The following is a 14268-nucleotide window of genomic DNA, read 5'->3' as shown; positions in this document are numbered from 1 at the left end:
TGAAACATAAAATAAATATTCTTATAAAAACAATATTATCATTTGTGGTCAAGATCCTTATTTGACACACAATATTACTAAGCCATAATACATTCCAATAAAAAGTAGTAGTGTATCGTTGTAATTAGCTAGTTATTAATATCAGAAAAGGAACAAAGGGAAGGCCAGACATTATAAACACGGCATTGGGCAGCTTCACTAGGAAGCTGCAACTTTACACACCCCAGGGAACCACCAGCCCATTCCCTGCACATCCCTGGGGGAAGGGACTGGACAAAGGGGAAGGTGGGTGCATGTGCAGTGAGTGGGGGTGATGTAGGGAAGTTGCCTGTCAGTCAAACCTGGGAACAGAGGTCACTGGCTAGAAGGGGCAGGGCCACTGCAAGCCCGGGAAAATTTGGGAATCCATAGTCCTTCAGACAAAGGAGCTCACTCTCTTGGCTCTCTGGTTCCTTTGGTTTTGCTCCTGCTTCCTGGCATTTGCCCGTGTTCCCTCCAAAGCTATGCGACCTGTGGACCCCACGCACAATGGACTGATGGACTGCACCGGGGACACAAGCTACGCCAGCCTGATGCCGGATCGGACTATGCCCCAACATGGAACGGAAACCTTTGGCAACGGCTTTACTCCTAGCTCTTCTGAAGCTACAGCTACACTTACTTCTACGGTGGGATGGAGGGAAATGGGACCTTGGAAACTCAGGGGTGTAATTCCACAGAAATAAAGCTTTCTATAATATCTCATCCTTCCATGTGATTTTTAAAAAAATATATATTTTATTGATTTTTTTACAGGGAGGAAGGGAGAGGGATAGAGAGTTAGAAACATCAATGAGAGAGAAACATCGATCAGTTGCCTCCTGCACACCCCCTACTGGGGATGTGTCCGCAACCAAGGTACATGCCCTTGACCGGGATCGAACCTGGGACCCTTCAGTCCACAGGCCGATGCTCTATCCACTGACCCAAACTGGATAGGGCATCCATGTGATTTTTAACCAGATAAGATAGTTCACAATCCATTGTGAGGATGGGATAGTAAAACATGATCATGTTCTTTCTGCATGCAAGAGGGCACTAGGGCCGCATGGCAGGGAGAGCTATGCACAAGCTAGCCAGTGGTCGAAGATGTAGGTCCTGACCTACTTTCGGATCCTGAAATGCCTATCACCTCTGTTTTGTGCTATATCCTCAGGACAACGAACATGTGACAACCTGTCAGAAATACCAGAGCCGCAGTCATGGGAAGACATTTCCAGGGGCAGGCAGAGAGTGAGGAAGAGAGATAAACACAGTGGCTTGAAGAGCACTTTTCCCTCACTAGGCATTCATCCAAGGGGAGCCTCCCTCTGGACCATTCCCACTGCCTGTTTACATGTGTGGACATCTGGTCCACAGTTGAGCCTATATTTAGTCCTAATAGCTCTAGTTTTCCATTCCAGAAGCTGAGGAAACCCGAAAGCATTAGAAGCTGAGGCTGAAACATTTAAAGTAATTGACATACATTTTTCTTATGAAGCTACTAAAAAAGCAGAGGATAATACCAAACAGAGAAGTAAACAATGTCAACAAAAGTCATTTTTCTTCACTTCCAAAGTATTATTCATCATTAAAAGATTGTCTCTAGGAGTCTTCTGGGGAGTGCCATAATTCAGAATGGGTTTATTTCAGCTTCCTAGTTTCCCTTCAGTAGCTTCGATAATATTGGAGATTACTAGTAACCAACAAATTCCTGAAACTGAAAAGACTAAAAAGGAATAAGTCTTTGTTCTCTCCAATAAAGTACCTGAGTAGAAGTACTCCTCTGCCCTGGACTTCATATGTGTGCCATTTTAATGTACTTGTCAGCATAACCAGTGAGCTTTCTTATTACTGCATTTACCTTCCTCACAGACACTACTGTAACACTCACAGCTTTTCCCCAGTTGACAAACCCTTGTCACATGTCTGCTGTTCTTTCAAAATTGTGAGCTAATTATGCCTTGGGGTTACCTTCCACTCAAAACAAAAGGCAAAGAAAGTACTTACTCCCTTGAGAGCACACCATTGGCCAGGATTCCTTGGTATCGACTTAACCCTTTGTGCTTGAACACGCTGATCTGACCGCCCAGTTCATCTGCAATTATCCCTGCATGGATGGCCGCCTTGCACAATAAAGAGTTCTGAAACACAGCAACACTGTCACTCATGGCTTACTCAAGAATACATTTAAAATATACTGGGAGTTTTCCATTTTGTTAGAACTTGTGGTCAGGATCTCTAATTGACCCATGGCATTGCTTAACTATAATTCATTGAAATAAAAAGTAAAAGGGGGAGGGAAAAGTGTTAATATATCCCTATCTCAATGACATCAGAGTCACCATATGTAAGCTGACTAGGTTGGTAGGTAGGTAATTTACGTAGCAATGGTCCTCCCAATGAATAACACCTCCTGGTGGCCATGTCCTTGTGTAGTTACCTCCCACACTGACTCCGAACTGGCCATGCAGTTTGTTCTGTGCAGCTGCACATGTCAGTGAGGCCACTTTTGACCCTCTGGCCTCAGGTTACCCGCCACATGACTATAGCCATAGTAGTGGTTCTAGGCAAAGGGAGCTAAAGAATGGACTCATCGGCAAATCAAAGGGTTGTGATTTTAAGCCAGGAAGTTCTGGGGTGGCTAAAATTTTGGGGTGGCTAAAATAGATAGCTGTTCAGCAGAAATAGATAACTGATCAGAGTTTCTTATATTTGGTTTACCAGATGTACCTACTGAGGATCATTTGAGAAGGTGAACCTTTCCATCACAGCTTTTACAATTAATTCTACAATTAATTTAGAGATTTAAGAAGGCATAGAAAACATAATAGTGATGCCAGAACACGAAACAGCTGCTGTCTGGTGTGATAACCCTAGCAGGAGCACCTGCCTGGCTGCGTAGCTAGTGGCCTTGGGATTGAAACTGGCCTGCTGGACAGCGGGCCTGGAGGAAGGACTAGAACTTTTGAGCCGGTTGCCCAAGTCCTAGGATTCCATGAGCACAGTTCTGTGTGGGAGGATGATTAGGTAGATTGTAACCTATCTTGCTAGGAGACTTCCTTGTTAGGAAACTCTCCCAGGAAGGCCCACATGACAAGGAGCTGAGCACAGCCTCCAGTCAAAACCTGGGAAGAAACTGAGCTCCCCCATCTGGCAACCTGAATACTGCCAACACCATGTGAGCTTAGAAGCAAATCTTGCCCCAGTCAAGCCTCAGGTGAGACTGCAGGCCTGGCTGACACCTCGGTTGCACCCTTCAGACCTGGAAGCAGAGGACACAGCTAAGCCATGCCCAAACTCGCACCCCATAGAACACCAGAGATAATACATGTATTGTTTTACGCTTCTAAGTTTGAGGTGATATCGTTTTGTGGCAACAGATTCCTAACACACCCATGACATACAGAAAAGGCACTAATCAGACTTCTTTGAAGAGGTTACTTTTCAAAACACAAATTTTCCCTCCAGATAAAATCATCCTAAAAGCAAATGGTGTAAAACCAGTGAGTGAGTCAGATGGGAAAACTGTTTGTAGGACTTGCAAATCTATTGTGCAGGAAACCATTTATTTACTGGTTACATTGAATAAGAAAACTGTCAAGAGGAGGCAAGATAAACCACTAAGTAAGAAAAAATTATGCTTCCTCTCAAATTGTACATAATTCTTAGGTTTCTCGCATGGTACAGGAAATAATAAAGAAAACTTTTCTATTGCCTAGAGGGAAAACTATACTTTTTATTTCTCTTAGTTAATTTCCTGAAGTAATTTAGAAATAGCCTGTGCCAAATATATATTCAAACTGAGGAGGTATAAATCATTTTAAGGTTCAAACAATTTATAGGCCAAATGAATATCCCGTGTCAATCTTGTAAATAAAGACAATACACACAAAAAAGGAAACAAAGACCAAAATAACAAAAACTGCTGCTTCCAGAATCAGGATGTGCTAAAAGCAAAAATTAAAGCTAAGTTTTTTTCCCCTCCTGCTGGAGATGAAGTATCAACCTTCTAGAATATGTATGCTTTCCCCAGGCTTGAAGACACATGCCAATAACACTTAGAAATTTCTGATAACTCAAGCAAATTCCTGTAAAACTAGTTAAATAGCAATGTCACATTTTAAAAATCAGGCATCAGATTTCCAGGGTAGAAGTCTGTAAATAATAAGAAATGAAAGATTGTGAATCTGGCAACAGGATATATACTTTAGAAAAATGACTTCCTGTGAATTAATTTTTCTCTGAGAAAAATGTACATAACCCAGAAAGTCTCATTGGGCATAGGAAATGGAGGAGCAAGGAGGGAGGGGAATAATATATAAGAACAGGGCAGAGGGCTGCCTGCACTGGTGTCAGACACACATTCACTATTCTGTGATATGAATGTTAATGTCCTTGGTTATTATTACATGAACCAAATGGAGTGTTAAAATAAAGAAATAAAGTATAACAAAAAGATTGCCTCTTATTAAAACCAGATAAAACTACATTCTTAGGTGTTGAAAAGTGTTCTGTTTTACCATTTCAAATGCTTAATGACAGATGCTAAAAATAGTAATGAATAACCTTGGTTTTTGTACTTATTATATTATTTCATTTATTCTAGGGAAAAAGAGAGTCGTATATCTATCCACAGAGTTTTAGATCTTATTTGATTTTACTTTGTAATGAATCTAGGCAGAGCCATAACATTCCCCCCAATCACTTACATCTCTATATCCATCCACCATGTTCCCAAAAATGTCTCCTGCTATGTCTCTACAACCAGCTGGGCAGAATTTGCTACAAAAAAAAAAAAAAAGAATTTATATTTTATGAAATTATAGTTAAATGTAAAAGTGTTAAAATTATACTTAAAACAATTTCTCTCCTCCATAGAATACACAGGATGGAATATCTTGCTTTAATGACAAGTCATAAACCTGATTTATGAAAACACAGATTAATCTAAAATGTTACTATGAAAGCAAGTTTTACAAAGTAATTAATTGTTTTATATACGGATGCATTATATACCCTATTAAAAAATGAGCTTTCCTAATGCATTTTAATGATTCTAAGTCCAAGAAAAAATATTTTTAAAGCAAAATTTCTAAACACTATATATATATCAGGACCTCATTTTTATAAAAAGATATTTAAAATGTGTAAAAAACATGTTTTTTATGGATAAAAAGAAGACAAGGAATTAGATCTCTGGATTCTAGTGGGATTTTGAGAAACTTTCAGTTTATGTGTTATTTTACTATGCAATATCTTGATTCACACTACTAGCACTACCCAATAGAAACATAATGGAAGCCACATATATAAATCTAAATATTCTAGTAGCCACATTAAAAAAGTAAAAAGAATGTTTCCTCATCTGTAATTCCTTCAAGAGTCAACATATCAATAGGCTATGAATGACAGCTATACATCTATGAAAAGCATGCAAAAAGAAAGTCAAAATATTATAAGAACAATGACAACTTTGAAGATGAAGGCCATATGCCCTTGTTTCTATATATACACTACATTACGATAATGTTTACTTGGTTTGTTTAAAAAGAATGTATCAGCCCAAACAGATTCCAAAATAGCAGTCGCTTTGACTTCATTTCCTCCCAGTTTCCTCCTGCTGACTTAGCAAATTAGACGAGTAACAACATCTAGTTATCAAAACTACCCAAATACATAACTCACAATTCTTTCTCATTGACCTAATGGAGCCCAGCATGGCAGCAGTGATCAAGGAATTAAGAAATGAAAATAATGGAGAATCCTACTACAGGGTTACAGTCCCTTATCCTCACCCTTAGAGGCAGATTATTTCAGAATTCAGACTTTTTGGGGGGTTTTTTGGATTTTAGAAAGTAAGACAATTCCAATGATGTATATTATGTAAGATCCTGTGAGGTGTGCACATATTAATAAAAACATTAAAATCTCGGTGTCAAATACACAAATAGTCACATTAAGTCAAATACAGACTAAGTAGACTCCTTAATTTTAGTCCAATTTTGCTGTCAAATGAATTTAAGGCCACGTTAATCAGGTATTGCCATCAAGGGAGTTACAAAAATTTTTGACTTTCAAAGCTTTCTGCATTTCACAGGGATTGTGGACCTTTATTAGTCATTATGCCTCATATTTACCTAAACACTGCAAACACTGGGCTACAACTGGGATCAGTGATTTTCAACCTTTGTCATCTCATGGCACAAAAAAATAATTACAAAAATTCTGCAGCACACCAAAAACAAACAAAAAAACCCAAACAAACCATATTTTTTACTGATATGACAAAAAAATAATTATAATTTTGATTCATTCACACTGGACGGCTATTGTTGTATTGGCTATTGTCATTTTTTAAATTTGACAATGTAAGGGAAAAGAGGTCAGTGCCCCTGACTAAATAGTCAGGTACTGCATGTTTTAAAAATTCTTGCAGCACAACAGTTGAAAATTGCTGGCTTAGATGATCTGGAACCATTATCTCACTCAGTATATTCCCCTCTTTAGGACTGAAAATGATCATTGATGCCCAGAGGCCCTAACACCGCTGGCGCTGTACAGGGTCACTGAAAAGATCCAGGGAATGTTGACGAATATCTACATTGGATGAAAGGCAACTTTACAGGGCAGTAGTGAATTATTGGTCACTTTTATTTTTTTTCTACCAGACTTAGTATTGATTAACACTAGAGTTGATTCTGCATAGAAAATAATCTCATTTACTAGAGTCTGAGATGATTAGGACCAGGCACTCTTGAGCCTGACTCTGGGTAGACTTAAGTGTGTAATCCTGGGCAAGTTACTGAACTGCTTTGTGCCTCTGTCTTTTGTGTACCACAAAACCTACTTTGTAGGCATGTTGGGACATTCACTTGACTTACTTTTATGCTAAGTCCAGGCACTAAGTACCTGGCCACTAAGAAAGCACTCTGAGGAGTTATAGCTGTTGTTGGCAATGATCTCTAGACCAGTGATTCTCATCTGGGTGTGAATTTTGCCCACTAAGAGACATTTGGCAATGTCTACCAGAGACATTTCTGGTTATCACACTGGCAGAGGGTAGAGGCCAGGGTTGCTGCTGAACATCCAACAATGCACAGAACAGCTCTTCACAACAAAGAACCATCTGACCCAAAATATCAGTGGTGCCAAGGCTGAGAAATCCTGCTCTAGGCTCTTTTACTTTACAGATGAGGGAATGTACATCAAAGAGATTAAACCATTTTCCCATTAAAGCTGGGATAGAATTTTCATCTCCTACTCTCAGTAGGTTACTCTTTTGTGGGAAAGACAAAATAAACCCTCCAAAAGCAAAATAATTAACCAAAGTCACTCCCAAATACAGGCCAGGTAAAAAAATGTTGGCTCATTGGTCCTATAGTAGAACTCAGGGGTCAGCAAACTGTGGCTTAAATCCAGCCTGCTGCTTGTTTTTGTAAATAAAGTTTTATCGGAACACAGCCCTGCTCATTTGTTTACATCTAGTCTATGGCTGCTTTTGCATTACAGCAGCAACAAAACTGTATGACTTCATGCAAAAGAGACTGCATGACCTGCAAAACCTAAAATATTTACCATCTGGCCCTTGGCAAAGAAAGTTTGCTGACCTCTGCTGTATAAGAAACCATTTCAAATATTCCTCATGAGTTACAACATAGATGATTTAAAAAAAAAATACAAACAATATCTGGTTTAATGTCAAGGTAAATAAAATGTTCAGCAACATATGCCTGCAGCACAGCCAGCACACCCATCCTTACCTGTATTCTGTCTCCAAAAAATGGTTAGCTCGGTCCAAACACGTTATCAAATCTGTCATAAAGATAATTGTAATTAGCAGACTGAATGGAACTTCAGATACCCATGCTTGAAAGCTTTCTTTTAAAATAAAAAAGATAATTTTTAAAAAGCATTTATTCTTTATCTAATTTATCTATATTTTCCTGTTTAAAAATAAGTAAAAACTGAGCACATCTGTAATAGTCATCAATAAAAAAAGTTAAAAAAATAATCTAAATTGTAATCCCTTCACTTTTTATATGGGGAAAGGTCTATAGTGGGGGGAAAACACAAACAAAAACTGAACACAGTGTCCTCAGGATTTAACAGTTCCTTCATGTCTCTTTCCTACCACCAATGATGGTTTTTCAGTGGTTGTCCAGTGAGTGACAACAGAATCTATTTCCAACACTAGTTAGTTACTATCCACTACATGCCTACAAAGATCATGTGTATTAATTCCTTTGGCAGAAGGAAAACAATTTTAAAGCCCAATGTGGTTCATACAGAAGGTTCAGGAACACTGTAATTTAACAATTTAGCTGGAGGCACCTGAGTGACCCAAGAACCAGGTGTTGAATGAAAACACAAATAGCCTCTCAACTCTGACCAATCAGGACCAAGGACTTAACAAGAGGGTGCTCTTTGCGTATGGAACCAAACTAATACTCAACAACAGAGATGCTAAGATACTGTGGATGTTGATGCATTTATGTCAACCTAGTATAGTTTCCAAAATATTCCACACTTGCAATAGTTCTTTCTTTCCTTCATCTTTTCAATAGTTCTTAGGGGGTAACATATGGTGAACATTGGCCATGCTGGGGCCTGCCTGGATTGCTCAGATGTGATTGGCTGGGAGTGAAATGAATGGTGCACCCCCTTCCCAGAGTTCTTCTGCCAGAGGGGAATGAAAGCAGAAATTCTGGGCACCTCTGTGCCCTGGGCAGACATGGGGTGGGCTGCACGGTAATTACTCTGGAGTACAAGAGGCCTGGACAGAGCCCATGCTTCCCTTCTCTCCTGCTCGTGTCAGCTGCATGGTTAGGGGATTCGGTGATAGTGACTACATCCTGGTCATACTCACACTCCTCCAGCTGCGCTGGTGCACTGATGTGTGTATGTAAAGGGGTGTGGGTACTTGATAAAATGCTTGTCCTGAGCTAAGAAACAGGCCGGTGGAGGACTCCAGAGAATAGCCAGACCTCAGAAGGGCGACAGTAGCCCCAAAGATGCTCCACCCAAGGCTACTAGGAAAATGAGATCAACTCTCTTATGTCAGCTGATCAATTTAACATGTTCTATGAAAGTGTTCAATTCAGACCCAACTACAGACATTGCATTCCTCTCTTGCCTCACATCTTAATTCTGCATCTGAGGTCACAATTCTGTCCAGAGATAGTGATAAGTAGCAAGAGGCATTCTTAGACAGATAAAGGTGTACAGATTTGTGTTGATGCTTCTGCTATACCTGGATGGTCGCTGCTGGCATAGGTCAGCAAAAAGCCCCGCCCAGAAGTGTGGGATCCACTTGCAAAGCGAACAGTTATTTCATTTGTGTTCAGCAAGATTTCTTTGGGAAAATTCATACTTCCACAATAGGGTCCTAAAAATAAAGCACATTTTTGGCACATTTCAAAATTTGGACCAGCACAAAGAATTGGTATATGGCATTTTTCTCTGTTCGTGGTCAAATTTACCAGACAACACAAATATAAGATTGTAATAATCACTCAACTGGAATTTTGTTTAATACTGAGACTGATAGTGAACCTAATTATACTGACAAGCCAAGGGGGGAAATGGCTAACTTTGGATAAGTAATAGGCTAGAGCTAGTTAACTGTGAACAACCCAAGAGATAGGTTTTTGTAAAAATAAGACTAACAAATAAAAGTCAAAAAATTTTTATCACAAAAGTGATATTCTCCTAAACTTGCTTAAAGAACTATTTAAATGTTTGTGTCCCCTCAAAATTCATATATTGAAATCCTAATACCCCAGTGTGACGGTATTAAGAGGCAGGACTCTGGGAGGTGCTTAGGTCATGAGGGTGAAGCCCCTATGAATGGGATTAGTGCCTTTATAAAGGAGGCCTCAGAGAGCTTGCTTGCCCCTCTACCATGTGAAGACACAGAGAGAAGGCTACAAACCTGGAAGTGGGGCCTTACCAGCCACTATAGTGAATCTGCCTGCACCATGACTTCCAGCCTCCAGACTGTATGAAATAAATGTCTGCTGTTTTTAAGCTATCCAGTCTGAGGTATCTTGTTAACCAACTAAGACAGGTAGTAAAATAAAAATAAAAAATGTTATCAAAAAATGATATATAGGGGCCTCTTAAATTTGCTCAAAGAAACTAACAAATCTCCTATTTTAAGGAGATTCCAAAATTAAGAGTCTGTCCAATGCATGGTAAACATCATATTCCCATGCAGTTTTTCCCATACACATTGATCTCTCTCTTACCGTAGCTTCTGGTTAACCTGTATAATTTATTTTGATTTATAAAATAAAGTTCAAAAAAAGCAGAATAGTTTCTAAAGCTTTTTGAAATTCCATAATATAAATTATACAATTAAGAGTATTATACATTGTTTCTACAATAAGTTGCTTGAAAAGCAATAGGAAACTCAATGAACTTTCAAAGGACAAAATTAGATTTGGAGCTAAAAGGGAAATAAAATACCTTCCCAAGACTACTCAAGTTAAAGTTTAGTTGTCATCTTAAAAGTCATGTATGCAAGACACAATAATTTCCTTGAAAATAGGAATTAATAAGCAGATCTAAAAATTTTATTTATTAATGAGAAAGAGGGAGAGGGAGAGGGAGAGAAAGAGAGAGAGGGAGAGGGAGAGAGGGAGAGAGGGAGAGAAGGAGAGAGGGAGAGGAGGAGAGGGAGAGGGAGAGAGAGAGAGAGAGAGACAGATTCTTTTTTTTTTTATTGCTAAAAGTATTACAAAGGGTATTACATATGTGTCCTTTTTTTTCCCCCCCGCCCTTGACAATCCCCTGGCTTCCCTTACCCCCCCAGTGTCTTATGTCCATTGGTTATGCTTATATGCATGCATACAAGTCCTTCGGTTGAGAGAGACAGATTCTTGTATGTACCCTGACAGGGGCTCAAACATACAACCTTGAGGATAAGCTTTTCTTACGAAAGCCTTTCTATGCCCAAATGATATAGTTACTGTTAGTGTTCTCCATCCGGACTTGTAAAAAGGGTCTACAACTGTACTTAAACATCCCCAAAGACAGTATCATTGGAAATTCAAATGTGAGCTTGATAACTTCTATCTTTGACCAGGGTTCTATTCTCCATCCTGGGCTGTGTTCCTGGATTGGTGAACCCGCCTCAGCTCACAGTTGGACTGAAGCCCACCCCTTCTTGACTGGGTCCTAAAACCTTTAGCAGACCTAAGCGCAGGACTCACAGTTCCGCTTCCCATCTGCGGGTGCTGTGTGTTACATAGACCTGGACTTGCCATCTAACTCTCCTCACCTCTATCCTTGCCTGCAAGGCAGGTTCCATCCTACTTTACAGTCCCAAATTCCCTCACACTGGGGCATCGCAGAAAGGTACTTCATCAAGTAGGCTGAAAAATCAGGAAAAATGAACACTTCTCCCTTTTGTGGAATGTAGCTGTAGGCCTGGATTGTGGGAAGAGCTATCGATGATTCAGAATGGAATAGCCCTGTGGCATTTGGCACCTGACATGAGGCCAAGACCTAATAGACAATGGGCTAATCCCTTGGACAAAAGGAATAAAGGGCCCGGAACCACAGGGGCTGACTTCTTTGAGCACAGGAGGCCAGTTCCTCTCAACACATCCCTTGTTTGGGGCCGCTGTTCCATGAGCAGCTGAGAGGGGAAACCCTTTATCTTTCCATGTGTGAATAAAAGAAAACTGTCCAACTAGGAAGAATGAACCATCTGCTCAGAGCCAAGCCCAGAGCCCTCCATTCTCTGGCAATCGGACAATCCGTGTGACAATTTCTAGTAGAGCTCCATTCTCCAGGGTCGTCTGCCTAAGTCTCTGGACATTACAAGGCAGTCACAGGTGGGTTAATAACTCTTCCAAGTCACTTCAGGAGGGTCTATGCTTTTGAGCTTGAAACCGATGGAGCTAAATTATTGTTTCATCTGTGAAAGGGACGTGTCTAAAAAACGGATGCGTACTGTTAAAAAAAAAGAGAGACCCCTCCCCCCGCATAACTACTCTCAGTGGTGAAAAACAGGGAGACCAAATGAAAACCCAACTCCTGAGAGATCTGTCCTAAATCAAACAACAAAAATTCCTCCTGAAAACCTTCAACTTTATAAGCACCTTCTGAATGCACCTCTGGCATTTGGCACCTGAAAGCACACATTTAATTTCTTATGACAGAAAAGAACATGCCAGTGGGCCTAAAGGACATTCCCGGGAGTGCCATGGCAGAGCCAGCCACGGGCACGCTCTCAGCCGCCAGGAAAGTGGCACCCAGCATGGGCCAGATCTGTTCTCAGAGGCAGGCGCGCTGCCGAAACCATCTCCAGAAATGCTGAAGCTGCAAAGGCACGCCATTGACTCCGGTCCCTTTTCCATTTGTTTTTTTCAGTGCAGTCAAATGGCAAGGTTTGTCCTTGCTGGCTAATTGCAATAGTGTCATTGTACAAAATTACTGAATTTTCAGGGCCATTTTCTTTGAAAAGGAAGGAAATTAACATAAAAAAGGGATATTCCTGGACTGTGCCATTAACACCATGGTCACGTAAGAATGTAAGTGGTGTCCCTGGAGAGCATGGGTCTCCGGTTCCCAGACAAAAATCAGTGACAGATGATAAATGAACCAGGCGGATTCCTAGACAAAGGTGTGGTTTTCCTTGGGGCCAAGGCATGTCAAGAAGTGCCCTAACACTGGAGTTCACAACCCACCTAGGCCATTACTTCTCTCCCAACAAAAGAGGGTAATTACTGAAACTAAATCACAGTGCGGTCTCCAGGGGAGTATTTGGGGAAAAGGAGGAGGAGTAAGTCCAAGCCTTTTCTCCTTGAGGCTTATGATTATGTTAATAAGATGTCTAGTGTGGAACATTCTGGCTGATATAAAGTTTTCTGTAAGTTTAAAATTCTTCTGAATTCTATCTTGGCACAAAAGGCAAACCAAATCAAACAAACAAAACAGTCCTTCTCAAGAATATCCACCAAAGTAGCCCCAATCCTAGTGGGGAATGCAATTCTAGGGTGTTTGAGACTCAAAACAACTTTCCATACAAGCTGGAAATTTCTTCAAAGGCTTTTGTTGTCTCTTTAAAAGTCGTAAGAATTTTCTGTCCTCCATGATATGACTGGTAGAGACATAACCCATTTGTAAAATAGAAGCTGCCAATCTTGTGCTTGTCTTTATTTGGAATTTTCAAAAAATCAACAGACAACACATAATGTTTGGATCTTATTATGGTATGCCAGCTATGTATTATTCTAAAATATTATCACAGAAAACTTGTTGCAATTGTGAGGCAAAACACTAAGTATTATTTCCTACTTTCCCATTTCTCTTGTTCCTAGTGTAATACGAATACTAACAGTTGATTCACATGGTTTTACTTCTTGAGTCTATGACAATGGTTAAAAGAATATTGGGGGTGGAGGTGGAAGTACAGGAAATGTAAAAGAACAATTCTGGAATTTCCTGGCTTTCCTATAGCGCAAGTCATTTATCAGAACACAACTAATTTGACTGACTATAATTAGGTTCACTGGCCATGATGCCGCCTTAAGCATTTTGACTAAGTATTTTTAAACCGTAAATTTATACTGATACTCTGTATGGGAGTCATTTTTCAGAAAGCCATTTTACTTCCAGTATATCCCCATGGGGAAGGCCCTCAGAAGTTTCTACTTCTTCCAGCAAATGATAACCAAGAACTACAGCTCAGATCTTATGCACAAGCCCCCGGTCAGATCGATGGTTATTGCCACACCAAACTGGGAAGGTTTAAGACAAGGGTCTCTGAAGTCAGATGCCCAAACTTGAATCCTAGCTCTAGTTAAGGGATCATAAGCATATCACTTGACCTCTTGAAGCTGCAGTTTCCTTATGTGTGGATGTTACAAACAGGTCCTCTCTCCCAGAGGGCTATTGTGAAGGTTAAATTAGTAACTCTAAGGACTAAACCCAGTATATAGTTGAATGCTCAGTCGCAGGCACCTTCTACATTATTTGTAGTCTTTTCTCTATTATAGAGTCCTAAAATTTTATATGAATCAAGTCCTTCTTTCAATGCAGTCAGGATGTTTATAGATAGAGGAATCTTACTGTGAATCTTCTTGTAGTGTGAACAAATCCACATTTTAAAATATGTCTGCCAAAACTGAGCTACATGCAATGTGATTTATTAAAAGTGGACTGAGCATTTTTAATTACAAGACTACGCTATACAATAGGGGATACTACAAAGATAAATAAAATGCAACTCCTTGCTCA

At 39.9% G+C, this 14268-nt stretch overlaps 1 protein-coding gene across 1 annotated transcript in view; it reads right to left on the bottom strand.

Moving 5' to 3' along the window:
- The window catches only part of DCBLD1 (discoidin, CUB and LCCL domain containing 1), a 44087-nt gene that overhangs the window by 16752 nt on the left and 13067 nt on the right, over window positions 1–14268 (bottom strand). Inside the window, exons 4-7 of the mRNA XM_023754201.1 lie at window positions 9272–9406; window positions 7782–7833; window positions 4731–4803; window positions 2029–2162 (exon numbers count right to left, since the gene is read on the bottom strand). Of these exons, the coding sequence (XP_023609969.1) occupies window positions 2029–2162; window positions 4731–4803; window positions 7782–7833; window positions 9272–9406 (394 nt within the window). The remainder of the gene's footprint in view (window positions 1–2028; window positions 2163–4730; window positions 4804–7781; window positions 7834–9271; window positions 9407–14268) is intronic.

The sequence above is a fragment of the Myotis lucifugus genome, unplaced genomic scaffold (genome assembly GCF_000147115.1).
Source record: "Myotis lucifugus unplaced genomic scaffold, Myoluc2.0 scaffold_57, whole genome shotgun sequence".
In the NCBI taxonomy this organism is placed as follows: domain Eukaryota; kingdom Metazoa; phylum Chordata; class Mammalia; order Chiroptera; family Vespertilionidae; genus Myotis; species Myotis lucifugus.
The sequence above is the reverse complement of the archived record's forward strand: the minus strand, read 5'-3'. Positions and strand labels throughout refer to the sequence as shown.